A 24,044-nucleotide genomic window follows, 5' to 3' on the forward strand; every position below is an offset into this window, starting at 1 on the left:
CTCGCCCCATCTCTGGCAACACTGTGCCATGGTCAGGGCTGCTGCGCTCGTGGTGGTTCCCCGGCCATGCCACAGCCTTGCCAACCACCCGCACGTGGGGCTGTGGCGTAAATCAGAGCCCTTCACTGCCCGGCACCCTGCAGGCACAGATTCTGCCCCGAGAGCTCCAGCTGAGTCAAGGGGCTTTGCCCTATGTTCACCATACAATATATCATCCTAATAATGAAAATATTTTTCTGTTGAGGGCAAATTGTCTCGTTCCACGCAGGTTAGCCTCTGCCTCAAGGAGCCTGGTGGTCTCTCTGTGTTTGTACGAAAGGCAAATCGGGGCTTCACCGCAGCCGGGGGAGCCACGCACAGCGTGGCTTGTGCCGCCCACGGGCACAATAAGCTCCACGGGAGATTTGTCCCGACTTTATCGGAAAAGGTGCCACGGTCCGATCACGCTGCCGTGGCCGTACGTGTGTGGCCAGGGGTGAACCCTCTGGACCGCACGTGAACCAGAACTGAGGCTGTTTTCATTGTTCAGTTGCATTTTGCATCCTTGTAGCAATTCTCAGAGTAAAACCCAAAGTCGGCGCAGATGTCAGGAGCGATTGCTGTGCAGGTACAGTCATTTATCTTCTCCAGCACCGCCGCTACTGAGAATAACCCCTGCTGAGCAAAATGCCTCTCACACACCGAAAAACAAAAACAACAAAAAAAAAAAAACCCCAACCCGAAAGAACACACATTTTTACTAACCCTAAGAGAAAAAAGAGAAAGAAAGAACCCCCCCGCCCCCCCCCCCCCCCCCCCCCCCCAGACCTTCACGATGCTTTTATAATGTGAGACAATCCGGAGAGGCGCTCAGACGGCCGGGGAGCCCTAGAGCCGGGCACGGCAGGGAGGCTCCGCGCCCGCCGCCCGCCCCCCCGGCATCGGGCGGGAAGAGGAGGAGGAGGAGGAGGAGGAGGAGGAGGAGGAGGAGGAGGAGGAGGAGGCGGCGGCACCGCCGCTCCCAGGTTGGAGCCCCTGATTTTTCTTTCGTGCGTGTGCGTGTGAGCATCTCAGCCCCTCGGGGGTCCCCGCCGTCGGAGGCGGGAGGCAGCGCGGGGCCCGGGACTCCCCGTCCCGTCCGGTCCCGTCCCGCGGAGCGGAGCCCGGCGGCGGCCCCGAGGGCGGCAGCGTGCGGTGAGCGGCGGGGTTGGGGGGGCGGCGGCCGCCCCGGCTGGACCCGCGGCCGGGACGGGACGGGTCGTGCACCCCGGGAGCTGCTGCGGCCCCGGGGACGGAGGGGACCCCGCTGTTCCCGACCCGGCGGGGGGCAGCGGAGCCGTGGCCCGAAGCGGGGCGAGCGGCGGGAGGGAGTGCGGGGCCGCGGGGGTTTGGTGCCGAGGTGTTCCCCGCTCCCGGCTTCGGACGGGCACGGGGTACGGGATTTTTGGGGAAGGCTGGGATTTTTTTCCTCTCTTTGAATTTCTTCAGTTTTGTTTCTGCTCTGGTCCCAGCCCGAGGGTGGAAAGGTGCTCCTTGTCACCTCTGCCCGCCGGCCCCTCCGGCCCCCCAGCTCCCCCAGCCCCCACCCCCACTTTGTGCGCCTTTTCTCAATGAAACTCCCCATTCCCCCCCCCGCAGCGATGAATAAATGACATCGCTCCACCAGATGAGTTTGGCACCTTGTTTGTGTGAGAGGCGATTCCCCCTCCCAGCCCCCCGTCCTTTCTGGTATTGATTGGACTTGCAAAAAACAAAAATAAGAGGAGCTGGTGACAAGAAGACAATGAGTCACAGCCTTTGTTGAGACTCTGGAACCGAAATCGCAAGAGATGTGTTTTTCCAAATGACTCGAGCTATCTGCTGCCAGGGGGTGGCAGGGAGCAGGGGACAGGCCTTTCACTTCGTGATCGGGGCCAGCACCCAGGGTGCTGCTCCTGTTATCGATAAGCTGCAAGTTTCATGTCTGTTCTTATTCCAAGGGAGAGGGCAAGAGCTCGTGAGGCACCGCGGAAATGGCTGTCGCGGAGGCTGTCTTCCCGCCCGCCAACCTCACCTCCAGCAACCAGAGCAGCTGCAACGTGCACAACCACCACTTCTCTGCCAAAGTCACCTTCTCCCTCTTCTACACCGCCCTGCTGGTGTTCGGTGCCTGTGGGAACATCCTGGCTCTCTGCATCACCTTCCAGCGCAGGAAGAAGAAACTCAACTCCACCGACCTCTATCTGGTAAACCTGGCCCTCTCCGATGCCCTGTTCACCCTGGCCCTGCCGGGCAGGATCGCCTACTACATCCTGGAGTTTGACTGGCCCTTTGGGGACTGGTTCTGCCGGGTCACAGCCTTCATTTTCTACATGAACACCTATGTGGGCATCTACTTCATGACCTGCGTAAGCGTGGATCGCTACATCGCCGTGGTGCGCACCAGGCACCCCGGCAGGATCCGGAAGATGAGCCGTGTTAGGGGCATCTGCATCCTCATCTGGTTCTTGGTGTTCCTGCAGACAGCACCGCTACTTCTGCGGCCCATGACGCGGAAGATGGGGGACAAGCTGACGTGCATGGAGTATTTCAACTTTGAGGAGGTTCCCAAGCTGCCCTACCTGCTCCTGGGGGCCTGCGTGCTCGGATTCTTCCTGCCTGTGGGCATCATCTTGGTGTGTTACATCAGGATCAACCTCAAGCTCTGCCAGACGGCCAAGGAAAACCCATTGACAGTGAAGAACGGACACCACCACCGGGCCTTCACTGTCATCCTGGTGGTGCTGCTAGCTGTCCTGCTTTGCTTCAGCCCCTACCACCTCAACATCATCCAGTTTATGGTCAGGAAGATCCTCTACCAGCCATCCTGCCGCGAGCAGCAAGCCTTCAAGATGTCCCTGCAAGTCACCGTGGCATTCATGAACCTGAACTGCTGCATCGACCCCATCATCTACTTCTTCGCCTTCCGGGGTTACAAGCGGAGGCTGCTCCGCATCTTCAGGAACAGTGGCTCGATGGCCACCTCCTCCACTGCCAAGACCCACTCCGAGAGCAACAGCAACAGCCAGCCGCCCGGCTCCGTCTCTGTCTAGCGGCGCAACCCCCTCCCTTTCGCTCTGGCCTGCAGCTTATGGACCATCCCCGACGGCAGGAGCTGGAGCCGGGCTGCAGAGCGGGACCAGCACTTCCGACAGGTTTCATCGCTCCCCTGCCTGCAGCCAGGGGCTCTCACAAATCCAACCCGGCTGGGACACAGCCCTGCCTGGCTCTGCACGCCTGGGTCTGTGCTCAGTGCTGCTGGACCTGCCATCCTGGAGCGCAGAGGCCTGTTTTCATCCCAACCCCAGAGGAAGCAGCTTGTGCAACTGCTCTGGCTGGCAAACACAGCCGGGGGGTTTCCCAGCGCTGCACCATGCTGCCCTCCCATGCCTGTCCCACATCCCTTGTGGGGCCAGTGGCTGCCGGTAACCACCATGGCTGTTCCTGCCTCCCTGTCCCTGTCCCCTACGCTGCCCCCAGAGCACTGGGGCAGCATCCCCATGGGGCTCTGGGCGGTTGGCACAGAGCGCACAGACTCAGGGTACTTCAGGAACAGGCTGGGATGTTACTTCTCTGCGGAAAGTCGCCTACAGCTCCTTCCCCGCACCAACAAATGGCAGCTCTGCTCTCCTCTGCCCAGCGTCCCGCTCTTGCACCCAAGTGCTGCGTGGCGTGAGCAATACGCGCGAGGTGCACGGGACCTGCCGGAAAAGCCCTTCTTCAAGGGAGAGGGGCGAGGAAGTGAATTTGCAGAGCTCCTGGGAGTGCCACTGCCTGCATCCGCTGCTCGGGTGGCTGCTCCTTCCCCAGGGCGCCGTTCCTCGCTGCTCACGCGCTGTGGTCGCGCCAGGACCCGCTGCCAGGAAGGGGATGCCGGGGCCGGCCTGGCTCGCAGCGCGGCTGTAAGGCTGCAACCCGCCCTGAGGGCGCTTGCCGGGGAAACCTTCACACCCCTCCGTAACTTGGAGGGAGTGGAGGAAAGGGGATGGGGACCGAGGGTGGTGGCCTTATGTGACCTTGATTGACCTCTGCTTGAACCCAATGCCCTGATGAGTCCGAGAGCCTTGCTAAGGGCAGGTTACGTGTGACTGTTGCCAGAGCGAGAGGAGGAGCCCTGAGACATCGGGTTCCCATCAACGTCTGAACCTGTGCGACGAGGAGAAAGGACCTCCTTGGCTCTTTTCTGAAGTCACTGGACTATGATATCAAACCACATGTGGGATTTCACAGTTCCTGGGACAGCTGGTCTTTGACGTTGGAAGAGACAGAGACACACACAGAGACATGAAGGGTAGAAAAAAGCAGCTTTATTTTGCTGAAAAGTAAAACTGAAGAAGTTTCATTAACAGACACTTTTGATTATTACAACTCATTCTTTAAGGTAATAACTTTTTTTTTTACGGCTAGAAGGTTAATAATAGTGTCATATGCAGCCCTTTATTGATAAATGTGCATGAACGAGCTTTTGAATGACGATGGTTTTACTTATGGGTAACTGTAGCATCCTGAAGACGGACTGAGAGGGATGTCTAAAATAATTCAGGTGGGAAAGGGACTCCAGTAGGTCCTTTCAGGAGATTGTCTGAGCCCTCAAAGCAGGTCTAACCGCAGTGCTGGCCTGAAGAGAGGCTGTGTCTTAAAAGCACGTTACGATGGACAAGAAAGAGGTGGTATGCAATAATATAAGGATATCAGTGCTCTGAACACCCTGAAGGATCCTGGCTAGGCTGGTAGTGCTGTACGGTTCTGGTGCACTGTTAATTTATCAAAGGAGCGTTGGCTGGAAGGGACCTCTCTGCATCACCTCATCCACAGCCTGCCCAAAGCAGGACCATGGCTGGCACGATGTCAGGCTGGCCATGGCTTCGCCTATCCGACGCTTGGAAACTCCAGGCAAGGAGGTTTCCCCCACTGAGGTGACAGTTCCCATGCTGCAGCACCCTCCGAATGACAATATTTTCCCCACTGTCCAGTCTGAACCTCCCCATCCACAGCTGGCGGCTGTCGCCCCTAACATCACCTGCTCGTGCTATGAAGAGCTCTGGTTCCTGTGCGACTGTGGCGGGGGCTGCCAGGAGAACAGCGGTACGTAGCTATTGGTCTCAGTGAGCCTCCACATGGCACCGGAGCACAGGTCTCCTTCTCTGGTCCAATGCCCACAGATGTTTTTTCAGGCTGAAGCCTATGGCAGAGGCAAAGGCAAATTGGTGACGAAGCCTTCTCAGGCAAAGATGGAGCATAAACATAGCCTTGTTTGTTCTTTATTGAGCTCTATTTTTCTCCAAAGTATTTTACTAATAAAGGTATTCCCACCTTTCATCCTCTTGCCACCAGCGAGAGCCTTTGGCGAAGGAAACAGGTGACTGGTTGCCCGTAGCACTGCAAAACGGCAGCGGGGATCCAGCCGGGGGCCCTTTGCTTTGGGAAATACCCGCCTGGAGATGGCGGCAATTAGCTGGAACCGAGGGGACACCCAAGGGACGGAGAGGGAAGGGACTGGGGCAGAAGGGGTCGGAAGGAGCCTGGGCTGAGGAGAACTGCCTAAGGAACCCCGTATCGCCCGAGGCAGCTCCCCGACCCGGGGGTGTTCCCTGGCTGCTTGGAAACGGAGCCTTCCACTGAAACCGAAGCGGGACCGTACAGAGCGTTTTGCCCAGAGGCACAGTAATGCCGCTGCCACGCTTCGCTCCTCCGCCGGACCCCAGCCCCTCGCACGGCTCTGACCAGCCCCCCCGGCACCGCCCCCCTTCCTCCTGCTCGCCTCACCCCACGGGCGAACCCTCTGCGAACCACCGCCCTCACCCCCCGCCCCAACTTCGCTGCCGGGTCCGGCCCCCACCCCCCCCCCCGCGGTGCAACACGCCTCCGAAGCTCCCCCCGGCCGCTGCCACGGGTGGGGGATACCCACGGCGGGGCTGGGGGGGGGGGTGTGTGTGTGGGGGGGGGGGGTCCGGCTCTGCGCAGCCTCCGCAGCGCTGCTCCGCAGGGAGGAGACGGCAACGCCGGTTCCCGCCGAAAGAGGGAGTCGAAACCTTTAGCCTGGGTTAAAAATACGCCCACGAATCTAAAACAAAAAAATATAAAATGAAATTAAAAAAAAAAAAAAATAGCTGCAGCTGGTGTTCCCCCCCACACGTCTGCTGCTACGCAGGAAGGTGGTGCATCCGATAAGGAGGATGGTTGTGAAGCGTAAGGCGAGCACGCTGCCGTCCCTGATGGTTTTCCAGGTAGAGAGTTATTAGTGCACCATACACAGGTATTTCTTGCTTCACACTAGATGCAGCCTGTTGCCATACTGTCTTCTAAGAAGGGAAAATTGCATTTTTATCCAAGGGGAGTGAGTGCACTTTTTGTGGTCACACACTACTACCATGCCTGCATATAGTCATACAGATTATATGTGTATGTGGTGCAAACTGACATTTCCCTAGCAAACTCATGCCTGTAGTTCAGAATCCCTTGTAAGCCAACCCCCCCCCAACACAGCATATTTCAGGTTTCTCCTGAACTTCTGCGAAAGGGTGATGAGCTCATGCAATGGAATGGAGAGCAGAAAGTAGACAGGATCTCTGCAGACGACCTGCCCGTCTAACAAGCCATATCTTAATGGCAAATAAGCACACGGAGCTCGAACAGCGCTGCCTTTTTCCCTTAACAGAGGTTCCAAACTAATTGCTGTCAGCTAAAAGCATGAGCTTCCAGGAGAGCGCTGGGGGACGACAGTTCCCGGTTACGGTTACATGTTACCTGTTGGTAAACTACCTGGGCCGTACGACACACCTCGTTCAGCCTGTGCTCTAAATTGTCCTGAACTGAAGCTATCGCACGCCGCGACATCCATCTTTGTAAGCCAGTAAAATATCGTCACGTAAACCCGCACATATCTACTAAAAATAAAAGCTTCTCACCGCCGAGTAACAAGCCCCGGTGTGATTGTTTGGGGCCAGGTGATGCGGGCAACTGTCGGCTTCTCAGAGGCGCACGCGTGCCTCTCCCGGGGGCAAGCAAGCGGCAAGAGACGAGCGGCAGCTCTCGCTCCACCCGCCTTACGCAGGACACTCGCTTCCCCGGGAAGGTGCTGTGCTGTCCTGGCATGGGGAGTTGTAAATAACCTCTGGTGGGAAGAGCGGTGGCACCTGCGGGGAGCTCTGTGCTTTCTGGAGCGGATCTCTCTGCAGTTGGGATGGGGTGCCAGGAGAAGGGTCGGGTTGGCAGGACTAACTGAAAACCAGAAATATCTTCTTTCTCACATACTGTGGTGACTCCAGGGTTTGCTTCACGGCCGCGTTGCTGGGATTATACAGTTCTCTCTCTTGCTTACACGTACCATCTCATGCAAACCCAACCAAATAAAATGGAAGGATTCCCCTATCAGTCACCCCTGGAAAAAAGAGTGGATTTTCAGTACAAGGTTAGCCACGATATTGTGTATTTGCATTTTCCACACTGAATCTCTGTGAATTCTTTCAAAACTGAGCTAAGCGCAATGTGACATCCCACCCCCCCTTCTCTCAGCAGGTCTTTTCTTTCTGACCTCTGCAGTCTATCTTCTACTTTGCTTCTTTTCTCTAAACCCTTTGTTCCACTCCGTTCCACCTCCCCCATCTCCCTCGAATCCTCTCCTTTGCTAATCTTACATGACGTTTATGGTCTCCACTTATCTCCGGTCAAAAGGCCAATTCCTGCTTTCTCTTCAGTCACAATCCCAGAATTTTTCACCCACTTTTAAAGTACGTATAGTCCTGTTTCTTCAATACTACGTTTGGAAACAGTCCCCTACAAACACATGTGAGCCCAGCTAACTTCTCGTTTCCTCTCAAACCTCTCCTTTACAAAAATCAAATGACAACAGCTGAGCTACTGATTTGCTGAGATTCTCACCAGCTGCACCTGTTCATCAGCTCATACCCTTCCTCCGCTCCCATCATCGGTTTCTTGTCCTACATTTGAACTGAAAACTATTGGTAGCACATACCCCCTTTGAGTTTCGATTAAGAGTTGGCTTTCTGTGGTCAAAGCATCCCTGTATATATGGAAATGGGAGGAATGTAAGCCTCCTAAAAATTAAACAAAGCACAGTATGCTTTAAGTAAGCATATATATATAAACACATATAGTGTTTGTGTCTTCATGTGACTCTCCTAATAAAATAGTATTTCTACTCATTTATATAAAAATACATATTACTATGGCTACCAGTTAAAGCTAATGTCATTTAGGTTTTTCTTGTAGAAGAACACACGCAAGAAATTAATTGCACTTATGTATCAAAAACCACCATTAGTCCAACTGAATATCGTGCATTTATTTATCCTCAAACGGATGCAGATCCCCCACAACATGAGTTGTAGTTCCGACTGTGTTCAAATGTGGGTGCCTTTGCAACTGCATATATACTCCAAATACACACGTGTGTGAGAGATGGGAGTCTCTGAATAACTTTTAATTTTCTTCATCAACAAACTCTTAGCTCCAGTTAAATTCATCAAATCAATACATAAATATTTTCACTCTCTGTATATATACATATGTGTGCACACATATATATGTATATACATGTCTGTGTGTGTGTATATATATGTACACATGCACAAACAGGAGAGCCAAAACCGTTGCTCTTTGCCCAGTACCTTTGCAATATGTTTCCCTCGCTTGTTCTTTTGCTCCAGACAAAAATCACGAGACCTTTTCTCCATCACACGTTCACAAAGGCACCGACAAGCGCCAGACAGCGCAGGCCGGTACGTGAACCAACGGTGACAGTCCGTTTGGTCACGTAAGGAGGAGACAACCTCTAGCACTTGTTTTGGGAGAGGAAAATGGATTCGGTAGGTATGGAGCCCAGTCGTTCTGCATCTTAAGAAAAAAGTTAAGGCTTGAGAACTTCGCGGCCTACGAGGCAGACTTCCACAAATACAAACCTTACTGTGGGTGTATTTGAAAGTATCGCATAATCACCTAGGAAAGTCCCTAATAAATTATTCCAGCGTTGTCTCAAAAGACAACATTCCCAGTCTGGTAGAGAAATTTTAACAGCAGCAACTAGTCTTACTTCAAAATACCAAATCTTGGCTTTACTAAAACCAGTGTGAATTTCCTAGGAACTTAAAATCCTCTCCGTAGAAAAGTATTTTGCATTCTCTCGCTGCCTAAAAACTATAATTGTGTGACACACAAAAGAGAAACTGCGTGATGAGATATTCAAAACCGTACTGGACAAACACTGTGTAGGCTGTGAAGAACACACTCCTCGCATTCCCAGAAATGGTCCATGAAAGTTTCACCTTCAAATGAAACCTCAGTTGTTTTCCAGCTCTGGCGTGTAAATTTTTCTTCTATGGTTCTGGCACAAAACAGGAACTGTGTTCAACGGCATCTGAGACCCTTCCTTTTACCACTTCTTTATTTTTTAAATGGGAAATCACAACCCTGGAGGCATTTTGAGCAAACTGTTCTCACCGATGTCAAGCGGAGTTTCAACTGACATCACCTGAATTTTACCCCTTACGTTTGACTGTGTTTTGTGAAATGCCCAGCAAAAGGGGGTTTTCCACATAACTGTGACATTTGGATACTCCTTGTACAGATAATAAGAAAGGATTTAGACTCGGAGAATATCCGCTTACATGTCTCAGATGCCACTCGGTATGTTTCAGAATTCCAAGGAATAAATGCTCTTGGTGCTTGTCCCTTGAGTAGGGCAATGTCTGAAAGGGCACAGGTCATATTTCATTTACCCTGGGCTAGGTGGACCTCCATTTCCTACAGACAAAATTTGACTTCTGACAGAATTCACTAGTCTTAATTGCTACTTTTGAAAAAATATTTGTGAAGGAAGAATCTGTATGTTTCAAAATTAAAACCTGTACTTATCACAGAATTGTAGAATGCTTTGGGTTGGAAGGGACCTCAAAGATCATCTAGTTCCAACCCCCCCCTGCCACGGGCAGGGACACCCTCCACTAGACCACGTTGCCCAAAGCCCCATCCAACCTGGCCTTGAACACTTCCAGGGAGGGGGCATCCACAGCTTCTCTGGGCAACCTGTTCCAGTGCCTCACCGCCCTCACAGGGAAGAATTTCTTTGTAACATCTAATCTAAATCGACCCTCCTTCAGCTTAAGGCCATTCCCCCTTGTCCTGTCACTACACTCCCTGATAAACAGTCCCTCTCCAGCTTTCCTGTAGGCCCCTTCAGGTACTGGAAGGCTGCTATCAGGTCTCCCAGGAGCCTGCTCTTCTCCAGGCTGACCAACCCCAGTTCTCTCAGCCTGTCCTCATAGGAGAGGTGCTCCAGCCCTCTGATCAGCTTCATGACCCTCCTCTGGACTCTCTCCAACAGCTCCATGTCTGTCCTGTACTGGGGCCCCCAGAGCTGGACGCAGTACTCCAGGTGGGGTCTCACAACAGCGGAGTAGAGGGGCAGGACCACCTCCCTCGACCTGCTGGTCACACCTCTTTTGATGCAGCCCAGGACACGGTTGGCTTTCTGGGCTGCAAGCGCACACTGCTGGCTCATGTTGAGCTTCTCATCAATCAATACCCCCAAGTCCTTCTCCTCAGGGCTGCTTTCAATCCATTCCTTGTGCAGCCTGTAGTTGTGCTTGAGATTGCCCCCACCCATGTGCACTTGTTTCAAAACATTTAACTAGTTTGGCTATACAAATTACTGTAGGGCTTTTTTTTTTTTTTTTTCCTCTTACATTTACCCTTTGCTTTGTAAGACAGCAGGTTTCCAGAATTCTCTGGGTACAGAAATGGTCCTAGCTTACACACACACAGAGCCACTCAGCTTCACATGAACAAATTCTTTCAATTAAAAAGCAGACCCTGCCTAAATAATGTGATCGGAGCAGCAAGCCAAACCCTGAAGGAGGTTGATCAAAGCCCAGGAAAACATTCCAAAACCCCCTTATTTCACCCACAGGAAAATATGAAAAAAAAATACATACAGGACATTGACTTTATTAAAAATCATGTCATGTGCTGAAAGCTGCACAAATCTCATATAATTTCTGGATAGGACTTGTATGCCTGAAGGAGTTTTTTTAGTTTTAACAGTCAATTAAAAAAAGAAAAAGAAAAGGGGAAAAAAAAAAAAAGAAGAAGGTAGCTCCCTCTCCCTCAATCTTGTCCTGTAATTTCCCAGTATAGTTTCCAGGCCAAGTGAGACTGCACAGGTCGGTACTTTGGGACACGCGTGTTCGTTTGGATTTTCAAAACATCCTTCTCTCTCCTGTATTCTTTCACCTCCTCCCCTTTGCACCTGCTGTTACCTTTGTTATGCTTCTGATGACCTATACCTTATTCTAAATGTAGGTATGTATTAAACATGCCTGTGTGTATATAAATAGACACGTACATACACACAATGCGCAAACAAAAGCACATACAGAAACATACAGTAAATGCTTGAGATACATGTGTAGATTGGTTTCACGGAGTCACAGTTTGGAATCTTGTATTACTTCAGCTTGGTTTTACAGAGATGTTCACCTCTCTCCACCCCACCTCCTGAAACTCCTAAGGTGCTAATACTGACTGCTTCTGAGAGTCGAGCCAAGGAAGTTTATTTCTCAATCTAAACCTCAAACCCAATATTGTACTACCTTGGCATTAGCGCCCTGTAACCTCCTGCGTTAGCCTGAATCACCCTTAAGGTCAATATTCCAGCCTGTGATCAACAGTATGCTGCTTCAGATAGCGAGGATTCAGCAAATGCAGGGTCATCCACATCTTTGACAGTAGAAAACTAGAACTATATATAGAAAAGTTAGCTTTTTATCATTTTAAGACAGTATGTAGCCAGCTCAAAAAATGAAACCAGCACATAGGACACTGAGCTTACATCTATCGTCACAGAAGTCTGTCTGAATTGGACATGAAGTCATTCAAATAGTTTCAGTTCTGATCCTATTCTATCATTCCATTCACCTTTATTGCTTCCAGTGAAGATCTTCATGACCTGTATCTGAATAGCAATTCAGTTTGTAAAAAATTTAAATTTACAGTGGTCACTTGCCATAGCTTGCAATACGCACGTGAATGTCCTCACATCCTATCTGTGTATTACGTGCTGAACGACAACTTTTATTTAAAAAGGAATTCAAGAAATAAAATATTACAGGCATTAATAAAACTTTCCAAAGAATGACACAATAGTCCCACAACCCTTTGCTGAATTGAAAATGAAGCGATCTTCAAACCTCTTATTACTGTAGTAAAAAATCAAGTACTGTAACATAACACATAAGCTAGAGAAATTAGACTGGTAAATGAAGAAAATACTATTTTTCTTGACAGGTAAATCTAGTTGTTGTGGTTGCTGGAGCTTCTTTTCCTAGTCGTTAAGTCTGATAATATGTCTAACAAGGATTTCCAAGAAAAAAACCAACCACCTACTTTATTTTAAAAATAAATTTAGGTGATATCCAGAAAAAAGTAGAAACTAAAGTTACTTTGAAAAGGATAACCAGACTAGAAACCACCAAGTGATCTGAAGGCTTGGGAACAGTTCACGTCACTTGTTAACATCGCTTTGAATCACCAGTCACGCAGAGCCGGTTTCTCTTTGCTGACGCTCTTGCTGGGATGACCTTCGTGAGTCTGTCCAGCAGGTGGCTTTGATCCTCTTTGACACGTACAAACCCTTCAAGTTCCTTCACACAGAAAACCATCAGTGCTGCAGTAGAAAATTAGTGGCTACATTTAAGTCATTATTTGAAGCCCTCAGAGCTTCTAGAGCATCTCCCCTAGAAAATCCCATTTCCATAAGTCGTGCAACCTGGAAAAGAAATAACATAGCACCGCTTTAAAAACAGAGTTTTATTTGCACTGTGTGCGCATTAGTCATGTTAACAGTCTCAGAGATCACTTTTCCACTGATTAGGCTGTTCAAAAGCTTACTTGTCCAGCAAGTAAGCAAGCATGGCTTGCACCGTCACAAAGGGGTACCTGGGACAGCACGCTTGAAAACATCGCCGCAGACAGAGATCAGACTGCCTTCTGAGAGTTTCTTCAAAATGAATTGTTTGTTGAAAATGCCACACCTGCATTTTCCTAGCTGGTCCAGTTTTGAAAAAAGAGTAAAATAGGAAGTATGGCACCACACGTGACAACTACAGTCTCGTGATTCTCAAAACAGCCTGAGTCAATGACATTTGATGGAAGAATTACCTGGGAAAGGGCATATTATGACAGTCATTTTGGTAATCAATAACCACTTGACCATCCCTCTTTATCATATCACGTACTTGACACCTAACCTTTTTGCTCTGTGCTGACAGACATTCCAATTACCACATGTAAAAAGCAAGGTAGGTATAACCAAATTTAATTTATGATTAAATCCCCATCTAAGTACATTTGACACCTACAATTCTCAATTACATATGACTGAAAGTCACCATATAACTCATTCACTTTTCCATCGAGAGGAAAAACAAGAGGGAGGGGGGAACATGAAATTAACTATGGCCACTGGCAGCATAAAGCATTTCCCACCCTGCTCCAAATGGCCCGTGACCAGACACCACAAGTCCTCAACCTGGATGTTCTGAGCTACAGGAGCTGTCTGTCTGGGAGCTACCGCTGCTCCTCCTCTGCTTGCACGGAGACGGCAGCAGCAGCAGAGGCCATTCACATCTCAGGTGGACACTTCCCAGGGTGCAAGAACAATATGCACTAGTATTCAAAGTACTTCAAATGCCTTTTAAAAGAAAGGTGCCATTAAAAGCAACCTCCCGTTCCTCTAAGACACCTCCAGAACTTTGTGCCAGGTCCACTACTGCCAGGTATGCCCAGAGGCGGGGGTCCTCATTCTCTTAATCTAAATACACTGTTACGAAGCGTTTGAGAACAGCTACCTCGGTTGTCAGGATATCAAATACGGTACCGATTATTTTGGTGCCTTTCCCCCCTTTTCCCTGCCTTACAACGCAATGTCAGTTTCTCACCTTCTTGTAGAGAGAGAAATGAATTGTTACTTTCGACACCTCTGCAACAACAGTGTAACTTCAAGCTGGATTTCATAGCCCGTAACTTTCTACAGTTTCCTCTGATTTTTCATCTAAGATTGTGTTTTTTTATGAGAAAAAGGGCAGGCAGCGGAATAAAAGCTAACCACAGAAATACATTTCAGAAGAAAGGTTTTTACTGCAGTTGCCATGAATTCTAACCTTGAGAAGTGGTGGATGGAATTGCAATGTTCCCATTTACAGAAATATCCAGCAAGCATCACAGAGATTGTAACAACAAAAAGCTCTTTTCATCTGAATATATTTTAACCACAGGAACTGAATCCAGCTCCAGGAAACAGAAATGTATACTAGTAACGGTAATTTAAGGTGCTAAAAAACCCACAAGAAATGCAGAGATTTTTGTAACAAAGGGGTTGCAAATGCTTGCAAATTTTAAGCTGAAGAACAGAAGAAAACCTTGCCTTTCTGCCTTTCTAAGACAACTTGTGCAGTTATTAGCATAGTCCTGAGAAATCAAAGGTGCTTAGATTACTTTTTTCTTTGCAGGGCAACCAGGCAGCGCTGCGAATGACAGCAATCAGGTGAGCTCTACAACTTCAATGCATGAGAAAATATAAAGGTATATTGCTTTCATAAATCTGGGCCTAAAGGCTTTGGGTAAGAATCCAGCATAAGTCAGACTAATGTAACTATTTCATTAGTTCCAGCCCAACAATAAAAGTTCCTGTTAGCAAAATTAGTCAATGAAACAAATAAACAAACCAACCCAGCAGGGAAATCTTTTGGTCCACCCCATACCTGGCACTGAGTAGGCTTTCAGGCTGGCCAAAACTAAGTTTCTGTTTTTTTTCTCAGAAGGTGTTCTTTGGCATGGGTTTTTACTTTTTCTTTTCTTTTTTTTTTTTTTTTTTTTTCCTTTTTGAATGTAGACTAGCAGGTTTGCAGTCAAAACCACCAGTGCAGTTAAAGTTTTTAACACTTTGAACATAACCTAACATTGAATCAAAACTAGAAATCAGATCATAACAAAGATTTCTGTTTGGAACAAGCTAATTTTAAACAAACTAGAAATGACAGTGTGGTGCTAGCAAGTGTTGATTTATCTCCCTAAAAAAAAGGAAAAAGGGAAAGAAAAAAAAATCGCCCTTGAAACCTACTCTTGTTCAAGGGTAAGAGAAACCTTAGACTATAAAATGGCCAATGCAGTTAACTGCGGACAGGCCACAACCTGGAGAACTTGAGTGCATGCAATAAATCCCGAATACAGAAACAACACTATTATTAAATTCTTAGATTTCTGAATAAATCATCCTCTCTTCTGAGAATAAAACTATCAACAAAAGCCTAAATCTATACTTGATAGGAAAGGCACAAACTTCTCATTAAGTGAAATCAATCAACCCCATTATTGAGGGAAACATCCAAATTTTAGCCCAAGTGTGTGTTGCAGTCCACAGCTGGCATAACATTCTTATTTCCAAAAAAACTACGTGACTGAATTGGAAACTTAAGCTGGAGACCTCAGTGAAGGAAAACTTGCACATCTACAAGTCAAATAATAAAATCTGTCATTTTTTCTTCTTTGAAACATTTATTTTATCAGACTTGAATAGTCTGTGAAACTGTCTCATCTTTCAATACAAAAGACAGTTACACATAAAAGCAGAAATTCCCAAGTTGATTTGTAACTCTGGTTTGGATGGTAATGATGATTTGCTGTCTCTATTCTGACTGTTATCTGATATTCTGATTTGTGCTGCTATAGAGAACGTTCAGGAAACTGTGTCAACAGACGATAAAAAATTAGTAGAGGTAACTCCTAACCATTTTTTTAACACCATTTTAAAGTAGAAAAATGTTTACCTGCTCTTCAGAGACCTCAGTAGGTGGAGGTGTGTCTTGTTCAGAAGGGCGATGATCTTGATAATTCGCATTATGTCTATGACGTAAAGGAGGAAACAGTCTATTCCAGTTAATCATCCCACCCTGAAACCAGACACTGCTGTCAGTCTTTGCAAAAAGAACTACAGATATTTTTAAACAAAAAGATCATACATCCCACATAATACGAAAGGCAAAAGTTTGAGTAAAATGTTGAACAACAAAATCTGCTGCAGTCTCTTATGAAGTCAAAATCGGGACTGGTTACTGCTTCACTAGTCATTAGACGTAATCACTGTAAATTAAGGAGAAGTGCTAACAGGAGGAGGAAAGGGTGTTTCACATGCATTGTGGAGGATCTGGTTTACTACAGTACGAGACTTCTGAGGCTGAAGGCCCTGCTCGCTTTGCCCGGGATTTGCCTGGCCAGAGATGCAACAGTGGGTCCCGCAAGTGCTTTGCAGGACCACCGCTGGAGTTAATCGGGGAAAAAGAGTGCAAGAAATAAGTGGGGGGGAAAATGGATTCTCAGTGCATCAGCAAGGCCACATCAGGAAACTCAGAACAAGCCCGACCTTCGGGATAGCTGTGATTTCCACGCAGGCGAGGACTTCTGTGACACTAATGCAACTGTTACAGACACGCAGAGCACCTCACTTAACTCCTGCATGTTAAATACCGTTGCAAAATCTGGCCATATTCCAACGCCAAAACATTTTGTAACTATTTGTAATAATACAAATACAGCAGTGATGTATGTGCTGTGTAAATCACAGAACCGAAACTTCCTTTTAACAGCCAAGCTTCCAGTCTTGTAATAAGATGTTTAGAATATAAAGTACAAATACTAAAGTACAAGCTTTCTAATTGTCCACAAATAATTAATCCTCATTTAATAGCTTAAACAAACATTTTTTTTTGTATCACACCAAAACCACAGACCCTGCAAGCAGGGAAGAACAGCAAACCTCAAATCTCTCTTTTGTATACAATTTGTTAAAATGCCTTTTGCAGTTTGTGTTGTCCTTTTCCCCCTCCCCTGCTCCCTCTGTTACTATGGAGAAGATCCCCCTCCCTTTCTGTATATATAGGACATGGACTTCCTTCCTCTAGTTGCTCTATTTTAGCTCTATACTGTCGTTTCTCAGAAGACCTTCCTCTTAAAAGAGGGGTTTTTTTCTTTTTTTTTTCTCTCTCAGCAAGCCTTCTTCCTGCCTTTATGTACCCCTAGAGAATTAAATGCTGTCTGCTCAATCAGATCAGCAGCAGATAAACCTGCTCCTAGACAAAAAAAACCACCACCACCCAAACCAAACATGTTTGTTTAGTTTTCTTGCCCTTTCTTTGTTTTCTTCCCTTCCCTGCAGAGGAGACCCCTCCAGCCCAGACACCACAGGGGGCAGTGCAATAGCACGCTTACAAAAGCACTGGCGGAGTCACGAGATTTGAAATGCTAGCTTGGAAAGCGTTCCGGTCCCATAGCGCATTTGTCCCTGTGAAGATGTGCAATAGCTAGGAGTCATCACTGGTTTTCAAGACATAATTTCCACTGTTAGTGATTTTGAATTTAGAACATGATTACGTATCTACATTTCTATTTTGCGCGCTGTATAAAACGTTCGGTTAAAAGTCATGAGTTTTTAACCAAAGGATTTTGTATAAGCTTTGCGTCAGCCAAACAGCGGAGCGCAGTAAAAAGGAGAATTGGTTTGTAGTTTAAACCCAGAGAGGGATCTCAGAACCTTCTACTGACACCGCTGCTATACTCTGTGGCCTTGGAAAATCACACATCCTGTACTTCCCCATCTATAATTTCCCCCAACTCAGAATTATATTGAGTTTTAATTCATTAACTTTGAATTTCCAAAAGTCTATTAAGTTCTACAGTTCAGCAAGAACACTGCACTAATGCTGCTTTGATTGTTTTTACTCTTTTGAAAGACCCGAGGGGGAGAAAATAATGTTTCCTTAAATTGGTGAAATGAAAAATGCTAACAGGACTATGTCATGTTTCTTTGTCAGAAGTCACACAGAATAATGTGTATGATATATAAAACCTGCAATAAATGAATGAATTTAGCAGTATTCCAGTGTATGTGAAGACTGAAATAAACGTACCTTTCCAGCCATGCTCTCAGCTTTACTACTGAGCTTCCTATTCCAGTTTGGTTTTGCATCTTCTCTGTCCTGTGTGCTGTCACATAACACTACAAAGAGACTTGTCTACCTCCTTACTCTAAACTCACAATGCATTTTAAATTAATGCATACAGAATTCATTACTTTCAGTAAAAACATGCAGATTCCTTACTAAGTTAACTATTTCGTTTTGAAGGTTTACAGCGGATGTCTTGATAAACTATAGATATAGTGATATATTCAGAAGAGTTCCATGTGAAGACTACTAACCCTTTCCCGGAAAAAACAGACTAGACAAATTAGATCAAAATAGTTGTGAAAAGATCTTTTTCAGTTGCCCTCAGAATATTTCAGTTATCTTTGAAAACTGTGACAAACATAACCCATCGGTTCTTAAGTACATTAACGAGGTAAGCATATCCAACATAAAACAACGGTAAGTATTAAAGGCTGAAACTCTTAATGGTATGTGTACACTGATGTTTAGGATTAATCCTAACATTACGGTCTACTTTCTCATCTGTGATGAGAAAGTTTACAAACTGCACCAAACCCAGGCACATTAAACTTTTTTTATCCTTAACTGCAAGAAAATTGATTCTCCTCATTGACTTGCCTCTAATTATGTGATGGACATGCACCAAGTCGGGCTCAGAAGAGCAGAGACTCAGGGAACTGCAGCAGGAACTCTGGGACTGGTATTTGTGGTCAATCCCATAGAGTAAAGGTAAGGAAAAATGAGGATGTGCAGCTAATGTCTTAGATCCACAGAAGACAGAGATCAAGGCTTTCCAGAGTGGATGGTGAATGCGTAAAGACTTTCAGACAACCTTAACTATCACAGCAGAAATACATGTAGATCTGTGAATTTTAATTTGACTCAAAGCAAACAGCAAGAAAATGTCTTAAGTAAATATTGCAAATTCCAGTTAAAAAATGTGCCAAAGGAGATTTCCAGACTAATACTCCACTTTGTCTCACAGAAATTATTTTGCTGACAATGATGATTTCTGTATTACAGTGGGTTTTGACCATGCTAACACACTCACTCTGCGAGAAGTCAGGAAGATTTCACATGAAGATATCTAATCTGATGAATTTAAGTGATGCTTCTAGGCCATCTGAGAGACCCTACTGGGGATCAGCAAACTAAGCCACAAATCCAGATCGCCAGGCAAATCCACAGTTGTGAGGCAGGTGTAAGATCAAGCCTACAAGTCAAGTCAGTGGGTCAGGAGCAGGGAGGGAGGGAGACAGAAGGCTGGGCACACGCGTGTCCACAAAGCAGCTCAGCAAGGACCGAGAGCAAGGACCTGAACTTAAAAGCAACTCCCAGTCAGAGTGGCTGAGGCCCCAACAAGGCTTTTCGCACGTATTTCTAACCACAGCTCTCTCTCACACGAGTCTGCTCCAAAGCTGAAGAGCTGTACTGTACCAGAGCTGGTTCTCGGCACCAAGAGCCTATTGGTGCACTCGGGGACGTGACATTATAAACCAACACCTTCCCCCATTCAGTGCTCTGGACAGTAGCCACCTGTCGCGTTATCTACGCTACTTGTTCACTGCTATTTCCTTAGTCCAAATTGTCCATGTCCAATTGTGTGAAAGCTGCATAATTTACTATAGCAAAAGGAGTTGTTATTACTTCTTTTTACCATATTTAACTCCTCCATTGCTTTGTTTATGCTGCAGGATGAGAGGCTGGAGGAGGCCTCTGCTTATGGTGTGAAAACAGCACCAAGCTCACCGTAGTCAAGAAGCAGAAGGTTCCCATCAACTTGCATGTGCTGGTCCCAGTGTCTGCAGTGGGAAGCTATGAAGAACTTCTAGTCTCCATTGCCAGCTGTCATACTTGTTTTCATGGCATTTATCAGAAACTGTGTTTCAGAAGCCCTGACTGCTGCGCTATTAGACGGGGACAAGCACTAAAGAAAATCAGTCTACAATCAATCATAAAAATACTTTGTACGAATTGGTGACTGGGCCCTTATTTCTGTCTGCAACATAGCCTTCCACATGTCATGGGGGGAAAAAACACTTGACAAAGAGGCTGCTTCATTAATTAGTTGAATAGAAGGGTGATGGACACACCTAAGAAAGGCCTGTAAGCCTTTCCTCCTCCCTTACTTCTCAGGTTGTAATTTTTTAACTCAAGAAAAATTCTGTTTCCTTTGGTGAAATGCAAAGCAATTTCCTTTTTTTTTTCTTTCACTGCGGTTGTTATGTTAAGAAAAGGTGAACAAGACAGATACGAAGAGGTGCTTTTCATTTTCCATTTCACTGGATTCACCAGTGCTGGGTGAATCTATTGATTGTAAATTTTTTTTGTTACTGCCTGGTAGGAGACAAAAACACCAAGAAGACCATTTTATTGGCCTCTGATAAATCACTACCAGAAGTGGATTAGAACACCGGTGATGTTGGAATTTCTGTTACAGGAAGATGACAAACCAGTCACAAGTTCAGATGACTGAAGAATGAGATTTAAAAACAGACTGGAATTGGATTAAGGGAATGGGAAAATGGCAGCTCTTCATCACTTTATTGTAAGGAAATACCATATTGATGACTTCTTCTTGGATAGCTGCCAGGGCGTTACATACTGAAGTTGTGCCTTATGAGGTCACATCCTTGATGTCTTTTTTCTTTTGGGTTGTTGTGTTTGTTGTTTTTTTTTCTTTTTATGGTGCCTAGGACAATGCTGTTTACAAGGAAAGGAGTATCCTCCTTTCCTACAGAATAAGAAAGAGATATTCATGCCAGTCTAGAGCTAGCAAATGTCTCTGATGGTACAGCTTGCTAAAACCCCGTTTCTTTTCACGTAATCTCCTCCCTCTCTTTTTGAAAAGGCAGCTCTACCTGCTTCCCTTATACATACCTGTCCTAGCACAGTTTGTAAAACCACTTCTTATCCAAAGCTTGACAATTAAAAATGTTGTATTATGGACAATTAACACATATCCATTTAAGTAGCTCTCACATATGCACATATTTTAATTAGATTAATTTAAAAAGAAATGAAAGAAATGCTTTATATAAGTCCTCTTGAAAGTGATGCATGTAGTTAAGATATTTTGATAATGTTATCTCATGTATATGGTTAATGCCAACTCGCCATCTGTTTGCACAAACAGGAAGCACCTCTTCGTATCTGTCTTGTTCACCTTTTCTTAACATAACAACCGCAGTGAAAGAAAAAAAAAAGGAAATTGCTTTGCATTTCATCTTTTAAAGTAACATTTTTAAAGTTTGCTATTCTGCATAGGAGCCATTACTTGGTACAGACATAAATACTGTCATTTCTTTCATATAAAGCTTCATTTTAAACAATAACTTATGTACTGAAAGCAAGAAACACGTGCTTTTCAGATATAAATTTTTCTACAAGTTATTGACTCCAAAGTACACACAGTGATGACACAAACAAAGAAAAATCATAGCCATGAATGACACAACGATACCTGCTGCCCCAGTATCTGAACACTGTGTAAGAAAGATCAATGGCAATGGTGAAATCTCGAGTAGACATCCAAATATCTAGTCTGCCTCTTTTTGTGAGGACAAAACTCTTCTGGTTTTGTTCTTTTTTTCTTTTTTTTTAACTTTGATAACTTCCATTTTTTGAAGGGGGGTAGAAATGTAACAGTATTAGTGTTGTGAGCATTGTTCTTAATGATGGAAAGAATTTTTCACCAAGAAAAGCACTCCAGCAATTTCTAATGATTTTCCAATTTCCTCTGGAAATTTATCCTACAGACAAATCTCTTCAGCCAAGGGGCTCTGTCTCCAACTCTTACTTGCTGCATCCTGAACTTTGATGCCTGCGCTGTCCCGGAGGAGCTCATGTGTCACAGAAGTTCAGAAATCCACATGTGGTCTTTTCTGAAGCCTGAGCAGCTATTTCCTTTGAAATCTAGGAGGAACACCTTAATCTCACCTCTGAAGCTGTCTGAGAGGCAATAGGCACGATGTGTTCATAGCAGGAGAAGCCAGAAATGCCAACGGGCGGGCACATCTGCTCCCTGGAGGTGAGGTGGGAATGGCTGCCTCTGCCTGTGCCTTCAAGGGAGGTGCAGAGAGCTTTGAACGCTTCCTTGTGTACTCGTGCGTGCGCAAGCACTCGACCTTGTAGACCACTGCTTGTCACACACAATAGGAAGGGGTGCTGTCGTTTGACTCAGACGCAGTAAGTGAAAAGCTGTGTAGGTGCTCCCAGAAGCTGGGACTCTGCATCACGGTTACATTCACTTTTCAGTACTGCTGTGATGCAGTAGTTCAGCCAGAAAGTGATGGATCACTGTGCCAAGAAGAAACAAGATCTTTCATATCAAGCAGAAATTGAAAGATAGCATTTTTTGAGAACTGATGTTATTCATTCACCTGACATTAGGGAAGCGTGGGTCAGGATTCTTGGACTTTGTTTGCACTAATAAATGGGGATTTGGATCTTCCCGAGGCAGGTCTTCAACCACCTTTTCAAAGCACTTCCTTTTCCAAACTTCACGGCTTCACTCCTGACCTTCATCCAAACTGAGCTTTTGCTGGTGCTGTGACATCACAGATACGGTCATGGCTACATCAGTTGAAAACATGCATCAATGTCACGCTATTGGCAGCAGGGCTTGTCACTTTTCCCCCGCAGAAATCTCAGCTATATATTGAAAAGTAAGTTCCCATTATTAAAAATTAATCTTTGTGACTGAGTGCCTTCTGAGAGGTGAAGCTGTCAATTGTAATCACCACCGGATTTTTAAAGGAATGACATGATTTGGAGCTGTTTTTACATTGGGCGTTCAACACTTGCTGAGTGAGATAATTGGGTGTGTGTGTGCGGGTCCAGTGTGCCAAATGCTGAAGGCAGGTCCACCAGCATGAACATGGAGTCTGTACTTGAGGAAACAACCTGTTAGCTCCATTGTAGACATTTTACACAAAACAGAGACAGTTCTAGCCCCTACTACATGGCTCTTTGGATGTTGACTGGTGACAGTGGACTGTTATTAAAACATGACAATTAGACAGACAATCATCCATTCACCTCCTGTGCACAAACCTTTTCAAAGAGGAGTAAGTAGAGGCTGAAACAAAGGTGAGAAATCAGAGTTCCAAGATTGTTCTGATTTGACAAGCTGAAATAACAAACACCGGGCACTAAGAAAACTCAAACCCAAATTCTCCAACATACTAGCACGAACACATACTGGAGTATACAAGGGGCTACTCTACAATGATGTAGGGGGAAAAAACCACAAACAGATTAGCATCCCATTTTGGGATGTAAAGATTCAAGTTCTGTCTTGGGTTGCAAATAAGAGGGGCTTCCATTTGTTGATGTCCCAAAGTCAACATACAAGGTGTCATACTTGCAACACTGGCAACACTTTTGTATCTATTGTGCCTCTTAAGCTAATGTATTAAGGAACAATTGGCGAAACCTTCCTGCAGTTGTTACGTGCTAATATCAGAGTTCTAATCAGAAAACCTGAATACTAAGATGGACCACTTGCTCTCTGAACTACATGCTCCTTGGTTACTGCATGGTATGGAAGATGACACCAGGAAGAAGAAAGGGCCTCCCATCACGACTCTCTCAGTGCAGACTGGAAGGATTACAGAACAAGCCCTAGAATCCAATAACCGACCAGCCCCCAAACTGGATGCCTTATTTGCCCCATGTTCAAAGCTAGAAAGGAAGGGAAAGGTACGGGTAAAAAGAAACTTGCCCTCTGTAAACAGGAATTGATCAGACAACAGAGAATTAAATACTCTGGAAATGCTTGGGGAGATTTATATGCCAGCAGCTTTTTTATGAGGAATTGCCTCAAGTTAAATTGTCTATTCCTCAAAAAAAATATTTGCTTTTAAAACAGTATTTTGTTTCAGGAAGTTGTCCAACCACTGTATCAACCACTGCTTCTCTAGGGAAACTGATTACAAATATTAAACCAAATTCAAAGGCTGTAGCTCAAAAGCCCAGTCAGACAGAAAGAGAATTTCATAATTCCAGTCCAAAAAAAAAAAAAAAAAAAAAGATAGTTCAGTGTGTGAG

At 45.9% G+C, this 24,044-nt stretch overlaps 2 protein-coding genes across 5 annotated transcripts in view; one reads left to right on the forward strand and one right to left on the reverse strand.

Annotated features, from left to right (window-relative positions):
* The first annotated feature begins 1,041 nt into the window (after positions 1-1,041).
* LOC104638964 (G-protein coupled receptor 183) lies at positions 1,042-4,657 on the forward strand. Its single transcript, XM_075740898.1, has 2 exons — positions 1,042-1,173; positions 1,959-4,657. The coding sequence occupies exon 2, from the start codon at positions 1,992-1,994 to the stop codon at positions 3,048-3,050; it is 1,059 nt and encodes a 352-aa protein (XP_075597013.1). The 5' UTR covers positions 1,042-1,173; positions 1,959-1,991; the 3' UTR covers positions 3,051-4,657.
* A 6,289-nt stretch (positions 4,658-10,946) lies between these two features.
* UBAC2 (UBA domain containing 2) overlaps positions 10,947-24,044 on the reverse strand; it is a 109,660-nt gene continuing 96,562 nt past the window's right edge. For 2 of the 4 annotated variants that reach the window (XM_075741254.1, XM_075741249.1), the window contains exons 8-9: positions 15,840-15,962; positions 10,947-12,781 (exon numbers count right to left, since the gene is read on the reverse strand). In XM_075741254.1, the coding sequence (XP_075597369.1) occupies positions 12,674-12,781; positions 15,840-15,962 (231 nt within the window). In that variant the 3' untranslated portion in view covers positions 10,947-12,673. Of the gene's footprint in view, positions 12,782-15,839; positions 15,963-20,298; positions 22,647-24,044 lie in introns of those variants that run through there. The other 2 variants (XM_075741265.1, XM_075741276.1) reach the window with 2 other exon arrangements.

Source organism: Balearica regulorum, chromosome 1 (assembly GCF_011004875.1).
Source record: "Balearica regulorum gibbericeps isolate bBalReg1 chromosome 1, bBalReg1.pri, whole genome shotgun sequence".
Taxonomy (NCBI): Eukaryota; Metazoa; Chordata; class Aves; order Gruiformes; family Gruidae; genus Balearica; species Balearica regulorum.